General features: G+C 49.4%; 1 protein-coding gene across 1 annotated transcript; it reads left to right on the top strand.

Moving 5' to 3' along the window:
* The first annotated feature begins 1,603 nt into the window (after window positions 1-1,603).
* EDN2 (endothelin 2) lies at window positions 1,604-11,441 on the top strand. Its single transcript, XM_020982994.2, is given in 6 exon segments — window positions 1,604-1,766; window positions 3,376-3,523; window positions 6,543-6,668; window positions 7,836-7,940; window positions 9,934-9,951; window positions 9,953-11,441. Coding segments are annotated over 6 exon segments (807 nt in total). The 5' UTR covers window positions 1,604-1,702; the 3' UTR covers window positions 10,299-11,441.
* Window positions 11,442-11,751: the final 310 nt, after the last annotated feature.

The raw sequence follows: 11,751 nt of genomic DNA, 5'->3' as shown, positions 1-11,751 counted from the left end.
AGCATCCTTCTCCCTCTCCTGCAGCCCCTTGGGGTTTCCCTTTTTAGCCTTCTCTTACAGCTCCTTCTCTGTCTTATAGACAGCTCCCTCCCTCCACCCCACAGCTCACCTCTGTCCTCTAGCTTTCCCTCTTTCCTTCATCTCCTGCCCTTCCTAAGCACTCCCTCCTCTTTTACACCCCTTCCCTAGCTTTTCCCAACAATTCCCTTCTCTCTCCTACAAGCCCTCCTTCCCCCTATAGCTAGGGTAAACTGAGAAAGTTTGAACTAGTAAGGGACCTCAAAGATTTTCCAATCCTTGCAACTGAATTCAATTTCCTACCATGTGCCCGATGCTGTTCTCAGCACTGGGGAAAAAAGAAGCTGAAAAACAATACATTCCTTGCTTTCAAGGAACTTACAATCTAATAGGGTGGCTAGGACATTTTACAAATTGAGAAACTGAGGCCCAGAGAGCAGCAGTGATTTGTACAAGGGCATTAGGGCTGGCCTCTTGTCAGCGGGAAGGGAGCCAAGTCTCCCTACTCTCAGATTAGCGTTCTTTCCACTAGTAAGGGAATGTTTTAACTTCCTGGGGGCCACTCTGAAAGAAGCCTTTACTTTATAGATCCCCCGGGTCCTTGATGAAGCCCTACTTCTTCGTCATCTGAGACAGGAGGTTCTCCCACACATGCTTTCCTCACCCTCCCCATCTCCCAATCACAGGATTAGGGAATGTATCTGAGCTTGCAGGGCTCTTAGGACACAGAACAAAGAAAGTTAGAGCTGGAAGAGAACACTCTGAATCAAGGATTCTTAATTTTTGTGTGTGGCATGGGTCCCGATGGACCCCTTGTTAAAAAAAAAAACCACGAAGAACTACAAAGCAAAAGGTTAGGGAAAATAAGGATTTTTTCCCCCCTTCCAAGTTCACAAACCTCCTGAAATCCTTTCCAGGCTCTGGAACCCCTTGCCTTAGAACACAGGCTGTCAGAGCTGGAAAGAGTCTCAGAACGTAGAACCTTAGATATAGAAGGGACCTTAGAATCTAGAAAGTCGAATGTTGGAAGGGACCTTACGGTTTAGCATTTAGTAGGCCAAGCCTGGGGTAGGTCTTAAAACATGGAACGTTGAAAGTCAAATCTGGAAAGGTTCTTAGGGATCATCTCATTCAACTTGGGCATTTGACAAGTGAAAAAACTGAGGCCGAGTTCCCAAGGTCACAGTGTGTCCCAACAAATCTCCTTTCTGGAAGTCCTATGGGCTTTTCAGGACAGGTTCGCTGCCTCTGTACCCCGACCCCGGGGCCTCCGACTAGAGTGTGGGCAGATGGATTGGTGAGCCAGGGTGCACAGGGAGGTGCTGAGCTCCTGGGGCCCAGGGCGAGCCAGGGAGCCTAGGGAAGGAGAGGGGAAAGAGGGGAGGGAAGGGGAGGCGGTGCGGGCTGAGTGAGCTGTGGCGCTGGAATGAGCCCGGTGGGAGGGGAAGGAGGGGGGGCTGCCCGGACTGGCTCGAGAGCCAGGTTTGCAGGGCGAGCCCCAGCCCACGGCAGGGGCGGGGCGCTCTCCCCTCACGCGCGGCTATAAGAGATCGAGAGGTGCAGCCTGGGCGCTCAGAGAGGGCTCCGGGCTCTGAGAGTGACAGGTGGCTGCCGCCAGCCCAGCCTGCCAGCCGCGCTTTCTCCCTACAGATATCTCGCTCCTGGTCCCGTTCCTGAGTTCGCCATGGTCATCCCTTCTGCCCGCTGGTGCTCCGTGGCGCTCACCCTACTGTTCGTCCTGCACGAAGGTAAGATTCGGTTCCCAGCTCAGCACTCCCACGAGACGCACCGGAGTCTGGGAACCTAGCCCTGCTGCACCCCTCACCCCTGCGCCCTGCGACCCCTCTGCATGGGTCTGCTTCTAGCCATCCCTGGCTGGCCAGAGATTCTCCGTGACTCCGCGCTCAGTGTGTCTCTTTGCCTGTGCGTTTGTCTCTGCATGTCTTTCTGTCTCTGTCTAACCATCGGAAGCTCTCTGTTGCCTCTGCTGCTGCTGCCCGTCGGTGCATCTGTGCCTGTCACTATGCATCTGTCTTAGTCCTTGTGTTGTCCCTGCATCTGTCTCTTTATCTGTCTCTGTATGCCTCTCTCTCTCTCTGCGTGTCTGCGCATCTGTCTCTGTTTGTCTCTGTGCTGTCTCTCTGCATCTGTCCGTCTCTGTGTGTCTCACTCTCTCTTCCTGTCTGTGCATCTGTCTCTCTGTGTCTCTGCATCTGTCCATATGCTTCTTTCTCTGTGTCTACCTGTCTCTGGATGCCTGTGCATCTGTCTGTATTCGCCGGTCTTTCCCTTTGTGTCTGTGCATCTGTCGGTGTGCCTATTCCTCCCGGCAGTTCTCAGTGTCTGGCTCCTTCCTACTCTCTTGCTTGTAATTTCTATCCCACCTCCACCAGCCATAGCTGCCCCTTGCTTTTGTACCAGTGCTAGTGCTTTGATCTCCCTTCATGAGTTAATCTCATGAGGCTGCAACCTAGCCTTCTACCTACTCCCTGGGGACCTTAGCAGCCTGCCACTTGAGTGGCTGGGAGAAGAGACCACCTAGCTTAGCAAGAGGAGTCTGGTTCCTCTTGCATCTTTGTGACCAGTGCACAGACTGGGGGTTGGGGAGGGGGAGAATGCAGCCCTGGGAAGAAGCTGGGGCCACCAGTGATGCAGCATTGGAGCCCCCCAGTTGTATAGAATGAGCTGATCCCGGTCCTGGCTCAGGGTTCTTCTGAGTGCCATGTGTATGCATGAATGCATGTAAAGATGTGTGCCCACAAGTGAGTGGCCAGCCACCCTCCTTGCTCCCGGACCCCCTCATGCATCAGACTTTAGCAATGCCTCCTTTCCTGGGGCTTTTATTGCCTGCTGCCTATTTCCTGGTCTCAGGCATTGCACGGGTGTTTTTCCCCTTCCACTTAATGTTTGGGGCTGTGGCATGAACTTTCTAACTTCCTAGATTATGCAAGGGAGGGCCTTTATAGCCCTGACAGAGCCAGCAAGTAGCTGGCTGTTACGATAAGACCTGCCAGGCAGGCCGGGATGGCCCTAATCCTCTGCAGGGAGGCTCCAGCCCCATTTACATTCCAGGGTTGGCAAAGGGAGGAGCCACCACACCTGACCCATTTCTCCTGGAGAGGCAGCCTGGGTATAGTAGAAACAGTGCTGCATTTGGAGGCAGGTCACTAGTTTGGCAAATAACGGTGGGCAAGGCATTGACTGACCCTACCTAACCTCAGTTTCCTCCTTTGTAAAAAGGGAGAAATAGCACTCCTGCTCCCCAGCCCAGGGGGTGACTATGAGTAAAGCACTTTGTAAACTTCATGGCACCATAGACATGTGAACTGTTCTTCAATCCTCGGTTCGCCTGTGCAGGGAAGGGCCATCTGCCTCAGGGATCCGCGCCTGCCGCAGAAGCCCAAAGCAGCCACTTGCGCATCAAGAGATGTTCCTGCAACAGCTGGCTGGACAAGGAATGCGTCTACTTTTGCCATTTGGACATCATCTGGGTGAACACACCAGGGTAAGTGGGCACCCACAGCAAGCTGGTGAATTTGGACTTGATGCTTTTCTTAACCTGTGTGAGGGTCTCGGGATGGACAGGCTGGAAAGAGCCATGGTCCCCATTGGGAGCTGGTCTTTAGATCAGCCTTGCTTGCCTCCTGGCATATTTTTATTAAAGAAAAAGGCAAAAAGGTCCTGAAATTCAAAGCCCTGGAAAATACTACTGATAACACCAACCCTCACTTCTGTGGCATTTTCTCCTGTGAGATAGATACTGTATGGATTATTATCCCCTACTCTATGGGAAAACTGAGGCTCAGAGAGACTCAAATGGCTATGCAGTCAAAGAATCTGGGTTCCAATTCTGGCTTTGCTACAGGGACAGTGGGCAGACCACTTAACTATTCTGAGCCTCAGTTTCCCCACCTGTAAAATGAAAAGGTTGGACTAGATGAGCTCTAAGGTTCCTTCTAGCTCTAAATATTTGACCCTCTGGTCTTAAATGTCAGAGCTGGGATTAAAACTTGGCTCCTGACTCCAAGCTTGGTTCTTTTTTCTATTTTATCCCACTAAGGAAATAATACTAAGAGACCTGGGATGTGAACCTGCTACTTGCTTGAAGTTTTGACCTTGAGCAAGTCAATTCCTTTTCCTGGGCCACAGTTTAGTGATCTGTAAATAATAATCATAGTTAATAATAATTAATACAATTAATTATATTAACAGTAATAGCTAGCATATATATAGCACTTTGAGGTTTACATAGCACTGCACATATATTATTTCATTTGATCCTCACAACAATCCTGCAAGGTAGATGCTCTTATTATCCCCATTTTTACAGTTGAGGAAACTGAGGCAGACAGTTTAAGTGACTTGCCCAGGGACACACAGCTATAAGTGTCTGAGGCTGGATTTGAACTCAGGTCTTCCTGACTCCAGGTCATCGCTCTATCCACAGTACTATCTAAATAAACAAGATGAACTCTGAGACCCACACCTGCTGGGACAGTCTAGGATTCTACATGGCTTTCTTCATATTTGCAAAAGGCAGTCTTTGCCATCTGACCAAAAAGAAGCTTTTAGCTTCCACATAGTTAGAAGTTTAATCTCAGTCAAAAACCCTCTCTCTACTTCTGGACTGGAATACTCCTTGCCTGTCCCTGTTTGCTATCTAAGTGATTCTAGATACATCACATGACAGCTTTGTGGCCAGAAAGTGCCAGGCCAGCTTCTATGGGTCTATGGCCTATGAGAGCGTGGTCACTATTCTGTTACTCTGCACCAGCCTTAACCCTGCTCTGGCCTTTCTTTGTACCACCACAGACCAGGGAACTCTCTCTCTGTCTTTCTCTCTCTCACCCTCTCTGTTCCTCCCCCACACAGACACACACACATATGCACACACGCGTACACACACACACACACACACACACACACACACACACACACACTCTTGCAAGGCCAAAATGTAGTGACTGTCTCCCAGTCCAGATTGGTCCAGCCTTTACTGTGAGAAAACCAGGCCAACTCACTGCCCCGTTCTCCGCCCACAGCCAGCTCACTGCCAGCCCAGCCTGGGCGACCTTGCTGCCCCACGTGACTCTGTTGTTGTCTCTGCCCTAGCAGACCAAACAGAGGCCCAGCACCCTGGGTGTGGGCTCACCTGGGTTACCAGGAGTTCCCCTCTTTGCCAGAGTGAGAGCTGAGAGGGAAACTCGGCAGGGAATTTGGCTGCTTTCTTTCCGGCAGTAATGAGAAGGCAGAGCCCTGTCTGTGAGCCAGCATGCCCACCACCGGAGGTGGGTTTGGGAGAGGTGCTGAACTGCTGATTCTCCCTTCTGTGCAACTGGGACAGGATTGGCCTGGGGCTGCTAAGTCACTCTTATCATAATTAATCAATGCTTGATCGATCAGTGATTCTTTGGGTAATTACTGCACCTCCCCTCCCCCACCCCCACCAGATGATAAGGTTACCCTAGGAGCCCTGAATGACTAGAAGGCACAGACTGGCAAGCAGCCCCTGACCCCTGACCTGAGCCTGCTGGGGAAGGTGGCCACCCACGAGTTGGAGAATTCTCTCAAATATAGCCTGGGGCAATGGCTGGGGCCAAGCCTGGGCTCCCTCTGGTGTTCATAGAATGCTTGAGGCTCAGAGCTGGCAGCACTCTTAGAAACAGACCTGGGTTCAAATCCATCTCAGATACTTCTCCTACCTGATGCCTTGGGCAACCTAGCCTCAGTTTCCTCATTTGTAAAACAAAGGGGCTGGATGAGATGAACCTCCAAAGTCCTTTCCAGCTCTAAACTCGGGTTCTTGCCTGCCTCTCCCCACTGCACTGATGAGAACACTGAGGCCCAGGAGAGTCATGTAGCTCCTCCATGGTCACACCAGTAGGTGAGAGTCCGAGATTCCAGGGCTACTGATCCATCCTACTGGAATGTGGAGCTGGAAAGGGCCTCAAAGACCACCTGGTCTAATCTAGTTTTTCAGAGTGAGAAATTGAGTCCAGGGAACATAAAGCGAGTTCAAATCCCAGCCACCTGTGTGGCTGACTTTGGATAACTCGTTTAAACTCCTTGGACCTCAGTTTGCTCATCTGTAAAATAGGGTTTGGCTAGATAGTATCTGATCTCCTTTTATGACCTTATGATCCTCAGGTAATAGAGGGGGTAAGTTCCAGTGTAGGACTGGAACCCTCATCTCCTTACTCCCAGGCCAGGCCTTTCCCCCAGTACCCTCAGGCCCTCTCTGCTCCCTGTGTGCCAGCAGGGGCCCAGGGAAAAGGAAGCCTGAGCTGGGTGGAGTGCAGGTTAGAGAGTGCTCTCCTGAGCTGGTGAGGTATCAATGCCTTCTTTACCTCCTTATTTCCAGCTGGAGGCTTCCTCCATTCCCTTAGCCGCCCTGGTGGCAGCCACCTAAGAGGTCTTTGTCAAATCCCTTTACTCGTGGAACCCTGGCTCACTGGATTCTCCCTCTGTCTCTCTCTCCCTCCCTCCCATCCTCAATTCCTTTCCCCTTCTCCCCATGCTAACAGACAGACCACTCCTTACGGCCTGGGAAACCCGCCAAGGCGCCGCCGCCGCCGAGCCCTGAGCAGATGTGAGTGTGCCAGCTCCAGAGACCACACCTGTGCCACCTTCTGTCACCTTCCCCAGCCAAGGTGAGGGCCTGCTGCAGGCAGAGACAAACAGCGGAGAGCTCTAGAGGGGAAGGCGGCCCCTGGGCCCCAAAGCTGAGGCAGTGCTGGACTCTGGAAGACTCAAGAGCCAAGAAAGGGGGCTCACTTGGGACTGAGAGCTGAGGTGCCCTTCTGTACTCCAAAGTAGAATCTTCTGTATTTGGCAGCCAGGAGCTGTTCCATCCTCTCGGGCTCACCTCATAGAGGCTGCAGGGTTCTTGTTAATACCCTATTCTGGAAGTAGGGAGCCCGAGCAGAGGGTTAGCCTTAGCAAAGATCAGGCCACCCCTGGGGGAGGTTGGGACCCACCTTCCTCAGCGCTGACTTTCTGGGCTTTTATAGGTAGAGACTGGGGGGATGGAGTTGGGGAGAATGTGGGGAGAGTATGTCAATACCTCCTACCACATCTGATGAGCAGCCTCAGCGGCAAGGGTAGGAATCAGGAGGCCTGGATTGTCATCCCAGCTCCTCCACTTAGCTGTGTGACCTTGGACACATCACCTAACCTCTCTGAGTATCGGCTTCCTTTTCTGTCAAATGAAACTAATAGGCCCTGCCCTGTCTGTCTCACAAAGATGCTGGGAGGAGGAGGGTGCCAATGATAACAATAACAACAACAATGATAATAGTAGCTAGCTAATCCAATAGAGAGAGGGCTGAGTCTGGACTGAGAAAGACCTGGGTTCGAATCCAGCCTCAGATTCACTAGCTCTGTGACCCCTAGGAAAGTCATCCAACTGCTATGTGCCTCAGTTTCCTCAACTGTAAAATAGTGATAATAGCATCTACCTCCCTGGGTTGTTGCGAGGATCAAATGAGATAATATTTGTGAAGTGCTTAGCATAGTGCCTGAAACATAGCAAGTGCTATATAAATGTTATTATTATTATTATTATTATTATTATAGCATTTGTGCAGTACTTTAAGGTTTGCAAAGCACTTTACAAATATTCTCATTTGATCCTCACAGTAGCCCTGGGAGATAGGTGCTGTCACTACTCCCATTTTATAGATAAGGAAACTGAGACTCAGAGGGTAACTTGCCTACATTCACATAGTTTGTCTGAGGCAGGATTTGGACTCGTGTCTTCTTGATTCTAAGTCTAGCACAGTCTCCACTACCCAGTCACACAGATCATCTCTCCTCAGGTACCTGGCTAAGCCAAAGATGCCCTCCCACAGTGGGCCTTCAACAACACCTCTGCTTCCAGATACAAGGGCAGATGCAGGCAGCCGGCTCCTCAGGGCACTACGGTGAGTTCTCATGGCCCCTGCTTGGTGCTGTTCTGGCTGGAACATCTTCAGCTCCACGAGCAGTCTGACTGCTGAGTTTTGGAAAGGTCATTGGGTGTCCAGAGAAGGCAGAGCCAGAGATTAGCCCATAATGGGATTGGATGAAGGAACCAAGGGGTGTTGAGCCTGAGGAAGAGATTTAGAGAGGCCATGAAACTTGTCTTCTAGTATTAGAAGAGCTCTCATATGGAATAATAACAATAATACCTAGCATTTATTTAGCACTTTGAGGTTTGCAAAGTACTTTACAAATATTCTCTTATTTTATCCTCAGAACAACCCTGGGAGGGAAGGACTGTTACTAACTCCCTTTTACAGATGAGAAAACTGAGGCTCAGAGCAGTAAAGTGATTTGCCACAGGTTACACAGTTCTTTAAGTTTCTGAGGCTGGGTTTCAACTCAGGTCTTCCTAACAAACACCAGGTCTAGTGCTTTAGCCGCTAAGCCACCTAGCTACCATGGAAAGTAGATAAGATTTGTTCTGCTTGGTCACAGAGGAAAGAACTAGGAACATCTCCCTTTTGGAGATGGCTTTTCTGTCAACCCTGATTTTTGAGCTATTTCCTCCGCATGCCACAACATTACTTCATGGTATGTACATGTGTATGTGTGTGTATATATTAGTGTATGTATGCACACAAATATGTATATCTATATATACATTTTGTAAATATACACATATGCATGTGTAGATAGAGAGCTGTATATAATATTCACATTTTTGTGTATGGGTTACAGGACTCCCTCGATGATATGTAAGCTCCCTGTAGGAAGGCACTGCCTGGTTTTGTCTTTGTTAGCCCAAGTACCTTCATGATTCTTAGCACAATGCAGGAAGAACAAGAAATCCTTTTTAATTAAATTGAAATGGCAGAGAGGCAGAAACTGGGTCAGTACAACAATTTGTAATAAGTGCTGACCATTTGAGCTGTTCTAAGACTGGGCTGACCCAGGAGATAGTGAGCTCCCCATTTCTGGAGATATTCAAACTATATTTGAATGGCCACTTATTGAGAGCCCTGTAGAGGGGATTAGCCTTCAAATCAGAAGAGTTGGCCTCTGAGATTCTGTGATTCTGTTCAATGACTTGTTCTTTTTCCTTGGCCCTCCTGATCCAGCATTCCCATCACCAATGGGAAAAAGTGAATTCAATTGAATTTAACAAAAATTTATTAGGCTCCTTGAGGACAGGGACTGTCTTTTTGCCTCTTTTTGTATCCTCATAGCTTAGCACAGTGCCTGGCACATGGTAGGAGCTTGATAAATGTTTATTGAACTGAATTACCTACTATGAGCTAGGTGTAGAGACAGCGGTGGTGTATTGGATACAGAACTAGCCTTGGAGTTAAAAAGAGTGTGGTTTGGTCCCACCTCTGATAAATTTTGGCTCTGTGACTCTGGGCAGCTTGCTTAACCTGTCAGTGCCCCCAGACAAGGGGGCTCTAAATTGTAGAGTAATTACTGATCTGTATTGATAGAGGGGGTTTCCTCATCTTGGGGAATCCCTATACCAATGAAATGATACATCCAGTCCAAAAAGGAAAAGAAAATCTAGGCACAAGGGATTAAAAAAAAGAACTTCTATTCTTCAATCCAAATTCCTAAATTTGGCATTCAAGGCCCTCCATTATATGCCCTCAGTCTCTCCAATGTTATCTCCCCTTGTTCGCCTTCTCATACCTTCATGGTGATATTAATGGAGAAAAGGCCCACCTCAAATCCCGGCTCGTGTTCACATAGTTAGGAAATGTCCAGACTCTGACTCAAACCTAGCCCTCCAGTTGTGACACTTAGCCACGTGACCTTTTAACATCCTCTCGGGAAGATTGGGTTCAGACCTCACTGCCCTTCTAGGCCGGTCCTTCTCCCAGGATTAAGTTCATGATATTCTGATTGTACAGTTTCCAGGGCCTGGGTGGACATGTTTCCAGGTCAGCTTCTTTCTGTTTACAGGGACATTGCCAGATCTCAGGCCCACTTTACTCAGTGGCAGCGCAAGTCTCCTAAAGGTTCCAGACCCAATCTGCTGTCTCAGAGGAGGAAGCGATAAAAAAAAAGAAGAAGAAGAGAGCAGCATTGGCCTGAAGAACCCCAGGCTCCCAAGGACTTCCAAGCTCCTGGCCCAGTTAGATGCAGAAAGGAAGAAGTTGGAGGAGCAGTGTGTGGGCATGTGGGAGCATGGAGCCAGGCATAGACGGTGGAGACAATGTTGGACACTGGTCACCCTGGCTCTCCACCTCCAACATGATGCTGCTGCTGGGACCGGCAGGGTCTCGTGGGGACCCTACAATGTCTCACTAAACCTGGGCAACTCTTAGAGGGGTCCATGGTGGACCATGCAAACTCATGGGGTACATACTTGGACAGTTTGGCCTGGAAGCCCAAAGTCAGCCCACCCCAGGTCCGGACTGCGGCAGGAAAGCCTGCCCTGGAGTGTTATTTCTCCTCCTTGCTCTTCTTCCAATGTTTCTCGTCAGCCAAGATGCTTTTCTGCCCTGTGTTCCTTCTTTCATTCCTTCAAAGGACCATATGATATAATGGAGGAAGCACTGCTGTGGAATCAGAGGATCCTGGGTTCAAATCCTGGCTCTGCTACTTGCTAACTGTGTGACTTTTGGGCAAGTTCCATTCCCTCCTTGGCCTCCAGCTTCTTCTGAAACATCAAGGGTGGGGGGTGGAGTTTGGACCAGATAACCTCTAAGGTCCCTTTTAGTCTTAGATCTTCTATCCTACTGAGGACCTACTATGTGCCAGGCTGTACAGTGGGAGACATAGATCTAGGTATGAGACTGTGATCACCAGGAGTGTACTGCCCTCTCTGGTCTAAGCAGAACTTGCTTCCATCCTGATGGATTCAGTCCTAGCTATATGTCTTTATTGAGAGAACAAGAGAGAGAGAGAGAGAGAGAGAGAAAGCAAAAGCATCACAGAGGCTGAATGAAGTCAGATCGGGGAGGTAACTGCAGCATCGGCCCAGAACATGCCTGACACTCACCAGCAGCAGTAACAGCTGCCTATTCTAGGCCCCTTTCCCCCTTCACCAGGGGCAGCTGGTCTCAGCAGAGACTGAACATGAAGCCCAGGGCTGCCCTCTGAGACTCCGTTTAAAGGAATGGAGCCCACATTTCATCCTCTCCATCTGTGTGTTCTTTGAAAAATTTGAAGGAGGCTGGTAGTGCAAAATACTGGGTACCAAAGTCACCCCCCACCCCGAGCCAGGAGGCCTTACTTGTCGAGGCTCCAGTCCATCTGTCATCCATCCATTTCTCCATTTGGCACCTTTGCACAACTCTGTCCCTGTTTTGTCCTCCAAGACTCTGTTACCTTTCCCTGAAACCAAACCAAAGACTGGCATGAAGTAAAAAGTGCCTTATCTCCCTCTGCCTGTATATAAATTATTTGTTACAGAACTACAATCATTCCAAATATTTATTTTTTGTAAATGACTGTATTGTTTACATGAAAACTCTGTTTGTAATAAATAGAAAAATATCTTCCTGGCCTTTCTTGAGGTGAAGAGAGTGGGAGGAGGGAGGGGATTGGTGAAGGAAGGACCTCACCTGGGTTACATTCAGCAAACATTTACTAAGGGCCTCTTGGTGGGCAGGGTTCTGCCTATGCTTGGGCTGAGGGTGGGGGAGGAGAGAGAAGCTGTAGAAGCCTGTCCCTGGGAGCTCAAAATCAGGGATGAGGAGAAAGAATCACTAGGAACCCCTCCCCACTCTCAGGTAAAAGCCATTGGTGGCAGGGCAGGTTATGGTCCACTGTCCA

This window comes from Phascolarctos cinereus, unplaced genomic scaffold (genome assembly GCF_003287225.1).
Source record: "Phascolarctos cinereus isolate Bilbo 61053 unplaced genomic scaffold, phaCin_HiC Scaffold_726;HRSCAF=1367, whole genome shotgun sequence".
In the NCBI taxonomy this organism is placed as follows: Eukaryota; Metazoa; Chordata; class Mammalia; order Diprotodontia; family Phascolarctidae; genus Phascolarctos; species Phascolarctos cinereus.
Note: the sequence above shows the minus strand (reverse complement) of the source record. Positions and strands in the feature narration are given on the sequence as shown.